The sequence below is a fragment of the Hippocampus zosterae genome, chromosome 6, assembly GCF_025434085.1.
Source record: "Hippocampus zosterae strain Florida chromosome 6, ASM2543408v3, whole genome shotgun sequence".
Lineage (NCBI taxonomy): Eukaryota > Metazoa > Chordata > Actinopteri > Syngnathiformes > Syngnathidae > Hippocampus > Hippocampus zosterae.
Window position 1 is genome coordinate 10,683,972 of NC_067456.1, and position 16,291 is coordinate 10,700,262.

General features: G+C 41.2%; 1 protein-coding gene across 2 annotated transcripts in view; it reads right to left on the minus strand.

Moving 5' to 3' along the window:
- ccser1 (coiled-coil serine-rich protein 1) overlaps positions 1-16,291 on the minus strand; it is a 100,835-nt gene that overhangs the window by 51,798 nt on the left and 32,746 nt on the right. For both annotated transcript variants that reach the window (XM_052068612.1, XM_052068611.1), the window contains exons 7-8: positions 8,535-8,709; positions 3,613-3,690 (exon numbers count right to left, since the gene is read on the minus strand). In XM_052068612.1, coding sequence (XP_051924572.1) covers positions 3,613-3,690; positions 8,535-8,709 — 253 coding nt within the window. The remainder of the gene's footprint in view (positions 1-3,612; positions 3,691-8,534; positions 8,710-16,291) is intronic.

Genomic DNA, 16,291 nt, shown 5'->3' on the forward strand with positions numbered 1-16,291 from the left:
AAATGCTTTTTGCCAAAGGGGAAGCCTTCAATTCTGTTTTTTTTTAGTTTGTTTATTTTTTGGGGGGAGATCCCGAGTACTGTTTCAGAATCATTTTCCGAAACTGTAGACCATGAAACAATAACTAAAGTTGGTAAAAAGAAGCATCAACATGCTTTTTAACTGACCCTTCGGGTGGTATCAAGGACAATTTTTCAGTGCTCCATTGAATGGTAAAAATGAAGCATGAGAATATATTTCTAAAATAATGTGATTGGAACGGCCTCAGCTGGGGGGTGGGGGGGGGGAGAAATCCGATCAGAATCAACCGAGTGCAGCCGCTTAATGTGATTTTGTGCCGCGGTTGAAGGCACTCCATGCTCACAATCAGCAGCCTGCTGAAGAGGCCGTGGAGATGAATTACATTCCCCAGGTTAGCAGAAATGATTCTATTTGTTCACATTCTTTTGGAGGTACATGCTGGCAGTTAGAATCCGACTATTAATGTATTCGAGAAATGTTTCCTTTGATATATTAAGTCACTTATCTATTTCTCGAAACTTTGTGGATGAATGTATTACAACTTGATCCTCCTTAAACAATGTATCTGTCTTTTATGGCTAATGACCAGTTACAATCTTTTATGGACTTCATGAAAGTCAAACCAAAAATATTCAATGCAAGATGTTCTATGTGCCCTTGTTAGTCTAAGCATGCTATTACAATTAATACTGCAATTGTGGAATATGAATTAAGCAGCAAAAAATAGGCTTTTTTAAAAGAGGCTCTCTGAACTGAAGTCTTAAATGAGGTCATGCATGAAACGTTTTTTAAGCCATATTTTGTTCATAAAATTGTGTCCGTCACTCTTGAGGTGTTTGACTCTGGATTATAGCTGACAAATTCAAATAAAGATACAGATTGTCTGAAATTTTGAATTCAATTTGATTACAAAGTGAAAATGTGTCTCATAATGCTGAGCTACTGAATTGTGTTTGTGCTTTCTATTAAAAAAAATCTCTTCGGGTGACTCACTCTCCAGTCTTCATCTTTTGAGTCTAAAATTGAAGAAGTTGTAATGAATAATTGAGATGCAGAAGGCTTTTTTCACATTTTATTATGATGGCTTTTCATTCCCCTCAGCAGCTCATATCAGGCATGTAACAAAAAATATGGGGGTGGGGGGTGAGAAGCAAAACTATTAAAGTCTTGTCTCACACAGTCATCACTACGTGACTGGAATTAAATCTATAAATGTTCCATACCAACTAACCTAGAGCGAAAGGCAGGGTACACCAGATTGACGGCCATCCAAACGCAGCATCCATACAATACAATACAATACAATACAATACAATACAATACATGCTGATACAAACAACCTTTTACAATTAAGAACAATTCTTCAATTCATGTTTTTGTGATTTCTACCGCCTTTATTACCGATTTGTCTTACTGTTTATTGTGCATGTTAAATTGCTCCAAGTACAGCACTTTGTATGCAGTGATGGCTGTTTGAAACTGCTCTATAAATACTGTTGACTTGACTTGACTTGACTTTTTGTGCGCCTGTGTGCATGTGTTCGTCAAGGATGACGATGGAACAGCTTTGAAACAGCTCTTTTGTAGACTTAGCTGCCGATATTTATCGATGTTACAACACCACACTGCTTCCGCACACCACCTCGCGACGTAGGATTGCCGTAGCGCAACACACCCACGCATACACTGTGTGTACCAAAATCTGATCAAAGCCACTCCTGCCATCTAGTGGTGATTTATCATACTGAAATCTTTCCCACAGTCTTCATACTGACTGAGGTGTTCTTCGCAAAGCCCTTTATTATTATTATTTTTTTTAAATTTAAGTTGCGATTGGCTCTTTCGTGTTTCATAATCGCTGTATTTTGTAATACATGACACTTCGCCATGATGGCCAATGCACACCAAAAGGAGCACTTATTCATGTATGAATACATGCAAAATCTGCTATTTGTCTTATTATCAAACATGTTCCAAAAATGTGTTAGATTTTGAGGTGCCGTCATAGAGTCGGGGCAATCCCATCCATCCATTGGGAAAACTTGTTTTGACTTGGAAGGGTGAGCGAATATACGCATTTGCACACATGCCATTATGACATAAGTGTACCATAGGGAGTGCATCCTTTGTGAGTGTTACATTCTATTATACATTATTAATTTCTAATTCTGAAACGGTGATGGATGCCTCGCTATAAAAAGATGTTCCCTATTTGCCTTGAAACGAGAGGTGAATGTACACAAATGTCATTTAAATTGCCTGCGCTGTCCTAGAACGCTCCTCAGAATACACATAATCAGAGGCGGCTCTTTAACACACTCAAACGCAGGAATTAGGGCAAAAAAAAAAATAGAGCGCTGTGTGACACTGTGGCCTCTCAGGTGGCTCGCTGAGATTATTTTTACTCCAAGAGAAACATTTACTAGAGTGCCGGACAAATTCTCCTCTTCTCCCTCCTCCACTGATCGATTGCTTCTCTGCTGTGATTCACCTTAAATTCCAATTTAACAAAACACTCTTTTACTTTCTGCCGTGCCCACCATCCCTTTCGGATTGGACAATAATGTATCATCATCTCAAGAAATGTATAAGAACTTTCATAGTCCTTTCTATTGTTGAGATGAACTGGTGAGCGGGGCGAATTTAGCAAATTGTTGTACGTGAATCTCGGAAGCACATAGCTCGGGTCAAAGGTTTTCAACATGCCGATAAATCATTGCTTTTGCAACACAAAAAGTCCTCCCTCCCTGACACAGATCTGTTGGCGATTTCTACAGCAAGTTATTGTTGAAAATTACACAAGATAAATGGCTATTGTTGTATATGGGCATAGAAAATATATATGAGTAAAATGTCCTTATTAAAAGTTATCTTTAAGGCCAGCGACATTACGAGGGCAAAGGGAAACTTGGGAAACTTGGCTCAGGCAAAATACACGATACTACAGTATGTGTTGTCTTGTTTATGGCCCGTATTAAAGTTCAATGTCATACTTCACTGCCAAAACACTTTGGGTAATTAGCCCTCACTGTGCATCTCCAACAGTCACTTTTTTTTTTTTAAATTAGCCTCCCGCCTTTCGTACTTTTCCTCCATGTGAGCTGTTTGCACGTGAGCTTCTGTCTTCAAGCTGTGTCGCAGCCTAAATTTCTGCCGCCGATCAGCGATGTGGGTCAATAAAGAGGGCACACACGTGCAATTGTTCTGTGAAACTGTGAAACCAATTGCAGGGGCGAGTTGCTGTCCAGCTGATCCACGGTCAGCTCCATGACACACATTTGCTTTGTCAAAAACATGAAGCAACGATTCATGAAATGAACATTTGGGGGTTAAATGTTTTAGGACCTTTAAGAAACGGTCATCTGAGATTTATTTATTTATTTTATTTTATTTGCATGGCAGCACAGATCAAAAGCTCTCGCCTGAGGGCAAATCATTTCAGTTTTTTTTTAAATCACATATTTTCCCTGTATTTGGAAGTAGGATATTATCCAAGTTCTATTTCATGAACCCAGCTCAAAATGTCGTGTGCCTATTTACATTGACATGGATATGCGCACGACTGAAATAGATGAACAGCAACGGGTTTACCTTCAATGGAAGAGACTTTTCACTGCAGGGGCTAATGGGCAGAGACTGAAGACTGCTGGCAGGACTCGTCTCTGTGCTCTGTAAAACAAGATGAACGGATTGACGTGAACAATTTATACTTGTGTCTTCCGTATGTTTTTGGAATGTGGCAGGAAATAGTACTACCTTGAAAAAAAGCCAGAAAGAGAACGGTGAGAACATGCAAACCCCACACAGAGAGTTGAGAGCAAAGTTTCGAGGCCCAAGCATCAGGACTGTGAAGCAGAAGTGCTAAACACTGCCCACCAGGCTGCCCACTTTGAAATACCAAAAGTAGCTCGCCCAACCAAAGAGCCTCTGGAGAAGCAAAAATGTTTCATAGCTAACACATCTATTTCGAATCACTTTCCAACCAGTGACCTTTTTGTTTTAGATAACCGAGGAAAGGTGAAAAGTGTCATATTTAAGGCATATTTTGAACAATTTTCTCAAGCTTTACACTCTCAGGTACCCGTGAGACATGTCAGCTCGAGGAAGAATGTAAACTTGGCGGTTTATTAGATATGCTGACCTTTTAAAAAGCAATAACTCCCAGGAATTATAGGTGCGATGCGGCCCCAAATGTGTCATTGGTGATCAATGTATGACCTCATGGAGGGAGACAGGGGCACACTCACTCCGTCTTATCTTTTCGGCCTTTCAAAATAAACACATTCTGTTTAAGGTCACTCGAGTCCCATGGGCTAGATATTGCAACGATGCCAACAATTAGATGCGGTTCAAGTAAAAAGCCTTTCAGATTTAGCAACTGGGGGAGAAGTGTGGACCGAAGAAGCTAAGGTGGACTGCCTGGGTGCTCAAAATTTAATGACTTGCTGTAGCCTGAGGCAACATGTCAAAAGATGATGAATAGTCTTGAAAAGTAATGCGGGTTTGCTTGTCTGGCACACCCCTTGAGTCACATCGGTATGTACAGGTATGCTAATCCAAGAGTGAAATATGCATTAAAGTACAAATAATAACACATTAGCCGTATCAAATGACCTTATTATTATATAAAGCCCAATCCCAATGAAGGTGGGACGGTGCCCTTGCTTGTGAACAACCGAGCCTTTGGGGGATGCTTCTTTTATGCCCAAACATGACACTCACCTGTTTCCACTTAACCTGGTCACTCGTGAAATGTTCCTAACAGGTGTTTGTTGAGAGTTGCCCTAGCTTTTTGGGAATGAGTTTCAGGCAACTAATTGAAAATGATGCCTATTTCTTGACACCGATTGACTTCCAAGTCAAGCTCATTTCAGAGCAATCCCCCCCATACTTCAGTAATGGCACTATCGTAAAACATTTATCAGTAACAGTAACATTTTAACTGTCGCACAAATAAAAAAATATGCATAAAACTTAACCACAAAATCAATAAAACATTGCCGAGGCCAGACACGATGCATTGGATAACAATTTGTTGGCAAGCTTCTGTGTCGGACTTTATCCAATACGTGCTCAAATCTAAAAACCTTTCTGCTTCACGTGGAGCAGGAGCCAATCCCAGTTGACTTTGGGAAAAAGGGACTAGTTGGCAGTCTATTTACAGGGCACATAGTGGACATAGACAGACAATTCTTCACCCTCTCACCGTTGTTATGTGGGAACAGAAATGACGCTGCCCGCACAGAAATCAAGCAAATGAGCCACTAATTTGTCAGTGACACTTTACCAATGTAATTCATTATTACTTTTATCGCTCTGAGTATACCGAGCGGACACTTCCCTACTCCATGTTTATCGTCACACTTTTCCTCTTTCCCATTACTGGTACCCTAGTTTAGTTTTAAGAGCCCCTGAAATGTGAGAGTGCGCTGGAACAAAACAGGAGTGTGGCTGTTGTGCTGGAATCTGCGACTGACAGTGACAAATGGGGATCCTCTGTATTAGGCACCAATGTAGAACACATGGATGGCATTTTCATTGTGTTCTTTTGGCCACCTAACTCAATAAACCGCTGGTAGACAATAATAACATACATCAAGTTTCCGTAGGTGACTTAAAGTGCATGTTTCGCAAAAAATACAGGTCGATCAGATGTATGAGAAAGTTTGAATATTACCTCATATTAAAGTCATGCACTTTAAGAGGCTCCATGACAAGATTTCCCAAACTAAATAAAAGAAACCATCGGGAGCTCGCTCTGCTGTGAATAGCTTGAAAACCTCAAGTAATTGGCATTTGTTTATAATTGCCTAGAAATAGTTTAAACTTATGATCCCCAAACAATTTCGTACATTTTTAATCGCACTTTACAAAAAGAGCCTGGGAAAAAAAACGTCGGCCAGACATCTGAAAATATTTGCTGGTGAGAGGCTAAAACTTGGAGCATTTGGACACATTTAAGTTGAACAAGATCACTAACCGATTAATCGCTTGTCAAATACAATTGTATATCAATTTTATCATTGATAAGTTGTCGATTCCTCGATTAATTATTGTACCTCGACTCAAAGCTATGGACAAACATGCATTCCTTCTTTAGGATGTGCATCAGCTGAATACAGTCATGCAATTGTGCTGTCACAATCATGAACTTGTAAATTTTAAAAGCAGCGTCCTCGTGAGCATTTCAAGTCATGCGGAGGAACTGACCAGGAAGCCAGTGTCTTTCACACAACCTAAAGTCAAATAAAGAAGGAAAAAAAGAAAGAAAGAAAAATACAACACAAATCAATCAAAAACGCGCCGGTTAAATGCGACATGCATTCAACAAACTACTGGTAGCACAAACAAGGACAACGACAAGGGCAAACGTCTTCAAACACAAGTCAAGTCAGCCCCTAAGTGTCTTGAAATCCATTAAAAATAAACACAGTTTTTTCCCGACATTTCTTTGAGTAAGATCCTCTAATCTTTTTCAAGATCAGTTTCACTTGAACGGATATAGGGATTCTTTTTATTTCCCTCCTTTGCTTTTAAAGCTCTTTTGTTTGAAAATGTGTAGAAATGTTGCCAATGCACGCCGCTCTTTCAATACTTTTAAGGAGCGACTTTGAATGTCTGCAGCTGCACAGCGCTCTTTGAATCAAACTAAATCTACACCACATTAGTTCCAATTATGGCGGAGCAGTTTTTGTAGTATGCTATCTCCCACCGTTTTTGTTTTGTGACTGATGCAACCTGTTTTGTGGTTTAAAAAAATAAATAAATAATGGCACCGCTTAGGCTAAACACAGGAGAAGAACTGCTGGGTGCTCAGTGCGAAAAGGTCAAGCAAACAAAATGGAGTTGACACAGACATGCCGAGTCACATGGAAGCGCAACGGAAGCTCAAGTACACGCGTAAGCATTTTTCTTCCCTTTGATCGGTCTGCAAATGCAACACTGTTTCTCTGTCTCAAAAAAAAATAATCTATTTTAAATGTGTTTCCCCTCCTACTCTCAAAACTGCACAGAAAATGGTTGGTTCCAACAATCGTAAAAGTTCAACCTCACGTGTGGCGTCACTACAGGGATTCACGTTGCTGGACTGGTCACATTGAGTCCACCACACGCAAAGTGCATTAAGAACACACTGATTTCTTGACCTCTCCAGGTGTGGGGTTTCAAATGTGCTTGTTTCATGTAAATTTCCATCCATCAATGTATACATTTTCGATGGCGATTGTCCTCATTTGGAAGGTGGGTGATCTGAAGCCTATCCACGCTGACGGCGGTCCAACCTGGTTGGGTAGATGGCCAATGACAGGGTAGACAAGCAATCATTTACACTGATATTCAAAACAACGGAATTTGGCCCGTGTAAACACCGTTTTTGGAAGAGATTAGTAAATATATACCCTGGCATCAGAAAGGCTCTGTACTTTTGCTCTCCTCATTATTACTTTTCATATCATGTCTCTTTCACAGGAGTCCTTGGAGTAAACATCGGCCGGACGCAAGATGGGTTCTTTGATCTTACTTTAAAGGTTATAATGGTTGTGATGTGCGGTGAGGCCACTGGACAGCCTTTCATGCGGATTTTTCTGTGCGTTTGCGAGCGCGTTTATTAATGCTACATTCAGTTAAAGGTCACTCACGCATTCGGATGACACAGAGCTAATGGATGTGCTCAGAGCTCTTGGCAGCAACCTGCACCGTGTCGCAGCACTTTGCGATGTAAATTCATGGACAAAATACGCCTGGAAACCATCCTCTAACGTGACTTATCTCCGTTAAGGCTCCATGGGATTAGTCTATGGTAGCAAAAGGAATTTAGGAGTTCCAAGTATATGATAGACCTTTCCCAATGAAAGTTTGAGCCCAGAAGAAATGAATTCACTGATTTCCTATGGGGGGAAATAACATTCATGAAAAAATATCAATAATAACAACACCTACTGGAGGTAACCACGGAGATTTATTGTAAATGGTTTCGGAATGCTTCTCGTGCGAGAGACTCGGGGCCTCAATGGAAAATCTTGTGCGCCTATTGTGGCAAACGCAATTTGAAAGAGAAGGGAAACGGGCAGTTTCATGTCAGCGAGTGAGTGTGAGTAAACATCTTGCCCTTATTCGCATTACTGATTAAATTACAAAAGGTGATAAAGAGAGTGGGGTGGTGTATATGTAGGGTCCACTTCAGTGGTGATTTAATGGGGCCGAAATCAAGTTAATTAAAAAACACACACACACACACAAACAGGGGATGAATGTGTCCAGATGTAATCACTACATATATCCTTAGCCCAAAGCCTTGCTCCTTGAAATAACTTCTTGGGTTTTACAGCCTGAGAAGACCCCTGTCACTGAAGTGAAAGAAGACTAATCACCCTTTTTATCTTGTGGTTGTAGGCAATTCATCCAAGAAGATCTCCCAGTTAAAGCCTGTGTATGAATTTCCTCAGTGTGGGACAAATAAAAGATATCTTATCTTATCTTATTTCAATATCAGTGAGTGAGTAAGCGTAGCCCACCTCCTGCAGGGTGCGCCTCAGCCTCAAAAGTAGGGTCTTGACAGCGGTGCAGTCCTGCTGCATCAGCCGCAGGGGGAGGGTCTCCACGCCAGGGGCCAAGGGCTCATCTTCCCGACCCAGAAGCAGAGCCGAACTGCAGTCGGCAGGCAGGAGGCTCGTCGGACGTCGAGGCTCCCTAGAAGGAACAAAAACGGAAACGTTAATGTAAATGTGCTCGGATTTGTCATAGTGTTAGATTCTGTCAGATTTGTTTATGTGAGAAAGGAGAAATATTCACTAGTCTCTGTCTCTCTCTCTCGCTCGCACGCACACACAAACACGAGACAGTTTCAACTCCTCAGTAATAGTCACCTTTCAGTGAGGATAAAGAATATTTCTATATGATCTGTCTCCATGTGTTGCCCCACCAGGGGTGTTCAAAATATATCTTGCTTAAAGGATCAGATGCTAGTCATAAGCCTGTCGCTTCCCATTCAACAAAACATGTTAAATTGTGTGTGTGTGTGGGGGGGGGGGGGGGTAGGGGGGGTTCTAAATACACTGCATAATTCACATTGTTTATTGTTTGTTTTGACAACACACTTTCACATTTTGGGTATGGCTCTAAAACTGAGGCCTCTTTTTGGAAGAATTGTTTACTATCTGCCAAACTGCTACTTGTTGTGAAGTGACGATCTTGCATCTCGAGTTTTTGCTCACAAGAGCAAATAAATAAATACAGAAACAAATTCTTAAAATCAGCTGAACAACAGCTCCGATCTCCAAAAACTAATATGTGGTGTCACTTGTATCTCAAGGGACCACTTCACTTTGAATATAAAGCACAAAATTGGGTAAAACCAGAACTAAGTGGAGGACCATCGGTTCAACATCAGATACGACGGCAAAAGGCGAAAAATGGCAGCATTGACTTTATACAGAAGAGTGGCAAAAAGGGCAAGAAAACATGGCTTTTACAAGCTGTGTATAAAAGGCTTCTGACAACCAACTTGTACTTCTGCATTTTGGAGTGGAACATTAGTTTAACATGTCCGTAAATATGTCAGGAAAATGGGCAGGTCTAATCTACAAGTGGATAAAAGTGGATAGATGTCTGATACTACCTCAAGAGGTGCAAAATATTTACAGGCAGTGGGCTCTTGATATGCATGTCCTTTGTTGCGGCGGGGAAAAAGTGGGTAGGAAGTCTACTGTGATGGAAAATGGGTTAAAAAGGGATCTCCATTCTCAGCCAATCCAACGAAACATAAAACTTGGACTTAAACTATTTCTCACATCCTACTGTCATTTTTTACTGTAGCTAATAGTTCACTTGGATCCATGAAGCTGCTATCCACCTCGCCTTATGTCTATTCACGTTCATTTGCTCTTGATGTACTTGGATGTTACTGTTACGACTTAAATGTCGTTTCGAAAAGCGATGTCAGTAATAAAATACATAGTCATAGCCCAGGAAGACAGAGCAAAATGGAAAAAGGCAAAAATGTCAACCAACTGCAATACCGAGTTCCATAACCGTCATATAGATGGAACTATCCAATCTTGATCCTATCCCAAGGACAAACATGTTGGATATTGGCACAGAGGAAATGTTTCAAATGTCTGGTCGACATAAAAGCTTGATGAGTCCACATGCTCAAGGTCTGTGTGCATCGATGCCCACAATGACAAGACGCAGTTGCTTTTACAATTGTAAAACATTGTTTCTTGCTTTTGACATTGAAACCTTCCCCAGCGTGATTACCGTATTTTCACGACTATAAGGCGCCATTAAAAGTCTTAAATTTTCTCCAAAATGGACAGTACGCCTTATGGTGCGGAGCGTCCTTTATATGCGCTGAGTTCCAAAATCTGACTGACTGCCGACACGCTGTTTATATAGAGAAAAGGCGGAAGTGACTGTGAAAGAAGTCGGCCAATCAGGGAAGGGTGGGCGTGTATACATACATATATGGAGAGGGAGAGAGAGAGAGAGAGAGAGGGAGAGAGAGGACAGACAAGCTAGTCCGCCAATGGTGAAGGGTGGGCGTGTAAGTGGACGCCTCAAGCCAGTACCAACACTTGTATAGAGTGTGGCAATGTGCTTTGTTGCAAAACAACTCCGGTTTTGGTTTCTAAGAACCCCTGAAAATAAATTCGACAAAAAGACACGCACGCCTACGAAGCTCAGTTCAAACTTAAAGCCACCGGTTATGCTTTTGGCATGCGTGCCCATCTCACAGCAGCGGTGAAAAAAAAAGTCAAGCAAATGAACTCTGAGCTTGCCGTTATTCCCGGAGGCTTGACTAAAGAACTCCAACCGCTGGACATTGGCATCAACCGGGCGTTCAAAGTAAAGTTGCAAACGGCATGGGAACAATGGATGATCGGTGGCAAACACAACTTTACAAAGAGTGAGAGGCAGCGCTTGGCGAGTTACGCCACAATACGCAACAACGAGAGGGAACGCGGCGTTTTTGATGGATTACGGTACTTGCACAATTGTTCAATTCTTTCTACACACACACGCGCTGCCACCATGTTTCGCTCTGTTCTTTACTTTCAAATGTGGGAAAGCTTCACACGAGAGAAATGTTGACTTTGCTGTTGCTACTCCTTCTTTCCGCTCGGCAATGCGTAGCAACTCACACTAGCATGTGATGCATTCAATGACAACTGAGATGTGCAGTCCTCTGCTTCTGATACAGAGGATGAGGACTTTGATGGATTTCTAGGTGATGATTGATCGAAAAACGTGAGAACATTGTACGATGGCTAAATAAAATACACCCGAACTCAGTTCTGCTTTCGTTGCCTTTTTAAAAACGTGTTTTTATCTTATTTGTATGTTTTGGCATGCTACCGTATGCTTCAAGCTAACGTGTTAGAGTGCGCGCATGCATGCCGTATGTTTAAGCTGGCGTATGTTTTACCACTGTAAAACTGCGGCTATTCGTACGATGCGTCCTGTGTATGTGTAAAATACAGAAATGTCACGCATTAATGAGACTGCGGCCATTAGTACGATGCGTCGAATAGTCGTGAAAATACGGTACCCCCCTCCTCCATGCCCCTCCCCCCAAAAGCATAGTGGCTTCATATTGGAAACAGGAAAATGTCGATTACTTGCTTCAGTTTAATAAATTCCTGGACATCAGTTAAGGCCTACTTCAACAGTACATCCGCTATGACTCAACACCTCCAGGAAGCAAGAAACAGCAGGGAAATGGGAGCTCACAACATTCCACGACAATAATCCTCCACATACTCCAGGTTCGATATTCACAAATTCACCAACTGGTGTTTTGTTCTGTTTTGTTTTCCTTTGGAACCAATCCCCAGCTGTTCGCTGAAAACCCTTACCCATTTGGATTTTTGGTGCTTTTTTTTTTGTTTGTTTTTTTAAATGAACATGCCACAAGATGCTGCCAAAGCCATGTTTTGGGAATTAGTGTAAAGGACGTATGTTGACAAGATACATCTTGACCAAGAGGCAGGCTTTATATTGGGATGAGGAGATGAGTTTAGCTTGAGTCGTTAGCGAAGTCACAGTCTTCACCGCATGTGCTGTGCATTGCAGGGTTTTTTTCAATGACACCATTTAAAGTTTAACATCATCATCCTTAAAAAATGGTTGATGTTATTAAACTTTATGTGAAATCAGTGATTTATTTTCCTTACGACGTGCCGGGTCTCTTGCATTTTAAAACCGGATTATGATATTGGAAATTTTCTTCCTACCCATTTGAGAGGGATATTTGCCTGATTTAGTAATTTTAAGCAGTAAAACGTGAACCTTTTGTCTACTGCTTAAGGCTCAGGTAATGACCAATCACGGCTCAGCTTGCGAACTTCTCATGTGATTGGTTGTTACCTGCCACTGAACAACGTGATGTCATATCCAGCCGACAACGAGTGGCAAAATGCGTTTTTAAAGGTGCTATTTGTACACGGAAAAGTGATGAAATCATCAAATTCATTATAGAAAAGATGTGAACATTTTACTGCTGAAAATTGCAACATTTGTAAAGTATCCCTCGAAGGAGAAAGAAGGAAAATCCAATTATGACTTAATTTGTCTTCTAGGATAATTCAAGTGCAGCTGTCAGTCTATTGCTGTTGCTTTTTTTGGAGAGCACAAGAGAGTGCAGTCTTCCATTTGGCACCCTCGCTCCCTTGTGCCCTCCTCGACCATCTTTGTCGGTGTCATGTTCTCTTTTGGCCCTTGTGTCTCCTCAGTGGTTCCGTCACGCCACTCTGACAGTCACGACACTCCACGGGCATTATCAGAACTTAATGTGTCCTCCCAGGTGGCAGGGCGAGCACCTGAGGGGCCTTCTGTGTCTCGTGATGACAGGTGACACAGCCCCCACCCCCGCACCTTGTTGAAACCCACATAAGTGAACTCCTTCCACCTTTTCTGTCTTTCTGCTTCGCTCCGCTAGGCAGGCAGGAGTAAATGTGTGACATACGATCAATCGGTCGCTGTTCTCATGTCAAGCGGAGAATTTACGCTCAATAGGATCAGAGGCCGCTGAGAATAGTCCAATGCGTTTTCTTCTGGCCAGTGTTTTAAATAGTGTGTTTTGTGTTTTTATCCAGTTGGATGATCTATGATAGGTGGCTGAGACCAAGCTTTCTGACACAGGGTCGCACATTTTGCTCCAGAATACTTTGACCGTCCTGAGATGTCATTGTACAATGATTCACCCCGGTGGTGGTGTCGCAAGCAACCCCAGAACTTGTGTTAGATTGAGCAGACTACTTTGTGGTTCACTGAGGATACTGAACAGATGAAAGTTAGCATGTTTCAGAGGGGACAGTTTAATTCCTGGCACAGTTACTCAAACTATGAAAATTAATTACTGTATCGGTCCCTCAACAACTTATCAAATTTCACTTGATTGGTGAGAAAATGATTTATTGATAATAAATAAAGTACAGTCAAACTTCGGTTTTCATCCATAATCTGTTCCAGAAGGCTATTCGAAAACTGAAATCGTTGGAAAAAAGAAACCACGCTCTTTTTAAAATAAAAATGTTTACTGAACACGTCTGGCTCACAATGGAAAGCAACATGAAGAAGCGTCACTTCCTCGTGTAAGGAAGGCGAGAAGAATCTAAGGGTGTATTCAAGTGCGATCAGTTTGTTAGAGAACCGAAATTTGTTCATCATCCGAGGCATAAAAAAAATCGAAATTTTTGGTCGAAAACCAAATTGGTTGAGAACCGAGACGTTCGAAAACCGAGGTTTGACTGTATCATTGTCCATCTACCTATTCCAGCAATTTACAGTGACAGAAAGAACAAATAAATTATCTTCTATTAGATGGCAAAAAGCATGATTTGTTGACATATGTATCCTCATTTTGTGACAATTTGGTTTGGTTGTGCTTTTCGAACTTAAAAAAAAAAAAGTGCCTTGACTCAATAAAGGTTGGGAATCGCTGCTCTAAATGATGATGATGTTCCGGAAACTCTTCACTGTAATTACACATGGAAGAGCCCAAAGATGGCACGTACTTGTGTGAGATCGATGTTTTTCCCACTTTGCTCGGTCATCCTTTTTTTCCTTTTGTCACCACAATAAATGTCCTCCTTCCGACACCATTTACAATTTTCCACACTCCTTGAAACAGCGGTCGCTTTTTGTCTTTTCTGTGCCTTCGCCTTGTCCCTTGCCCGTACACCACGCGTGTTTTTTTTTTGTCTCCTCTTGTTTCAGTTCTCAGAAGTCATCCATTTTCATAGAGGGTGAAAAAAAAGACAATTATCTGCCTTTTATGACTTTTCATTATTTTACCGTCTGCGGTGGTTTATTACCGTGCCGTCAGTGATTCATTCGAACACGCACCTGCGCAGGCGATAAACAACGGTGCAAAAAAAAAAGTAGCCACTGTACACAGAATATGACAAAATTTTGAGTTCGTACGCGACAGCGGGAGCAATCACGACATGTAGCGTCAAATAAATTTAGTGATACTAAGGTAATTTATCAGCAGCCTTAATCAGTTCGCAACATAAAGACAGTCTTGTTTAAGTCATTACAGGAGAAGACAATTTTATGCTGGGACATGGCCAGCAAGGAAATAATGCAGCAACATTCATTTCTCATAGAGAACGAGAGAAAACAATTATCGGACATATGTACACATATATCATTCGTTTCCTCAAAGAGTTACGGGGGCCACTGTCGTTTGTCATCGCTCGCTTGTACCTGTCAAAACGCAGTCTGTTCATCTGCATGCGGCACCTGAGGCGACAGGCATTTTTACGCTGCAGTTAACTCATCAGGAGCATCTGTGACAATGACTAAGCATCAGCCAAAGCTCCGGGCGGCAAAGTCAATGGCAAATTCCAGACATCAAGACGCAAAAAATGGAGAGGGTATAAAAGGAATGTTATAGGGCAGCACTAAATACTTAATTAGCCTTGCCGTCTCTTCTGTTCGCCTCTTACAAAATTTAATTGGGTATTGGAACTAAATACCAATGTGATGTATTTACTTTTCTGTTTCTGCATTTACAACGCTTAAAGGGGACATATTATGGAAAACGTTTTAAGAAAATGATTTTTTTTTTTTTTTTTTTAATGTTTGGTAAAAAAAATAGTTGGGTGTCTGGAATTGCTACCCACCAATCAAAAGGTAAAGCAAAATGCCATGTAAATATTTTGTTGGCTGTCTTTTTTCTGAAAAACTGCATCTATGGTCAAATTTTTGTCGGACTGCGACATTGCAGTGTTGCTAATTTACATAATACTGCCCACACGCCAAATTTATCCACCTATGAAGTAGCATACTGAAAATAAGTCCTGACAACACTCAACTTACGTCCACTCAACTTATTTACGATTAGTTGGTCTGACAAAATTGTATCTGGTGAAATGACGGCATTTTATTTAGGTGAGTCCATCATAGCGTTAGCGAACGACGGGAGCTGCTGCGCGGGGTCGGCTAGGGTGAAGAAGAAAGGCGAGACGGTGAGTGGCGCTCTCAATTTAGCAGTTCATTTCTGTCTCAGACTTCACCTGTGGTCATGGGCTTTGACTAGCGCCCCAACCAATAAGATCACGGATGCAAGAAAGCGGGCTTCACCTCAAAGGGTAACTGAGCTTAGCCTCAGGAGCTCACAATGCACACAGGAGCTCAGAGCAAAAAAAATAAAATAAAAATGGAGGAAGCCATAATTCACTCTCTTGAGAGAAAAGACAGTAAAACAAAATGAGACTGAATCGAAAAAGTTTTAAGATGGTTTTCTCCTAGGTATGAAATCCTCACTTTATTAGAGCAAGGTCCAAATACAAGCGCAACAATGCAATGACAAGTCTCTGACTTCTTTAAATTCAAACTCATGATAGAGCGACGTGAAAAAAAGCATTTTCCTCCTTCTTACATTCTTATTTTCTGATATAGTTTCGCCTAATAGTTCATGTTGAAGATTATCAAACGGATGGAAATTTCACACTGCGGGCCTTTTCATCTCGTCGTCATTTGCACAGTACAGCGACACGGGAAAATAGGAGGCCAAGTCCATCCATCCAATAATTTGCTATCTTGCTTTCATTAGGGTCGCCAATTTCAACTGATTCCGGGCAAGTGGCAGTGTACATCCATCCTCGACTGTTTGCCAGTGAATTGGCAGGGGGACGAAGAGACAGGTTGTTTGTCTATATTCAGACTTGCACATTCACAAATTGGGAGTCCTGAATTCACCTAACATGCATATTTTTGAGAGGAGAGAGGAAGATGTGGAGTACTCTGAGGAAAAAAAGTGCAA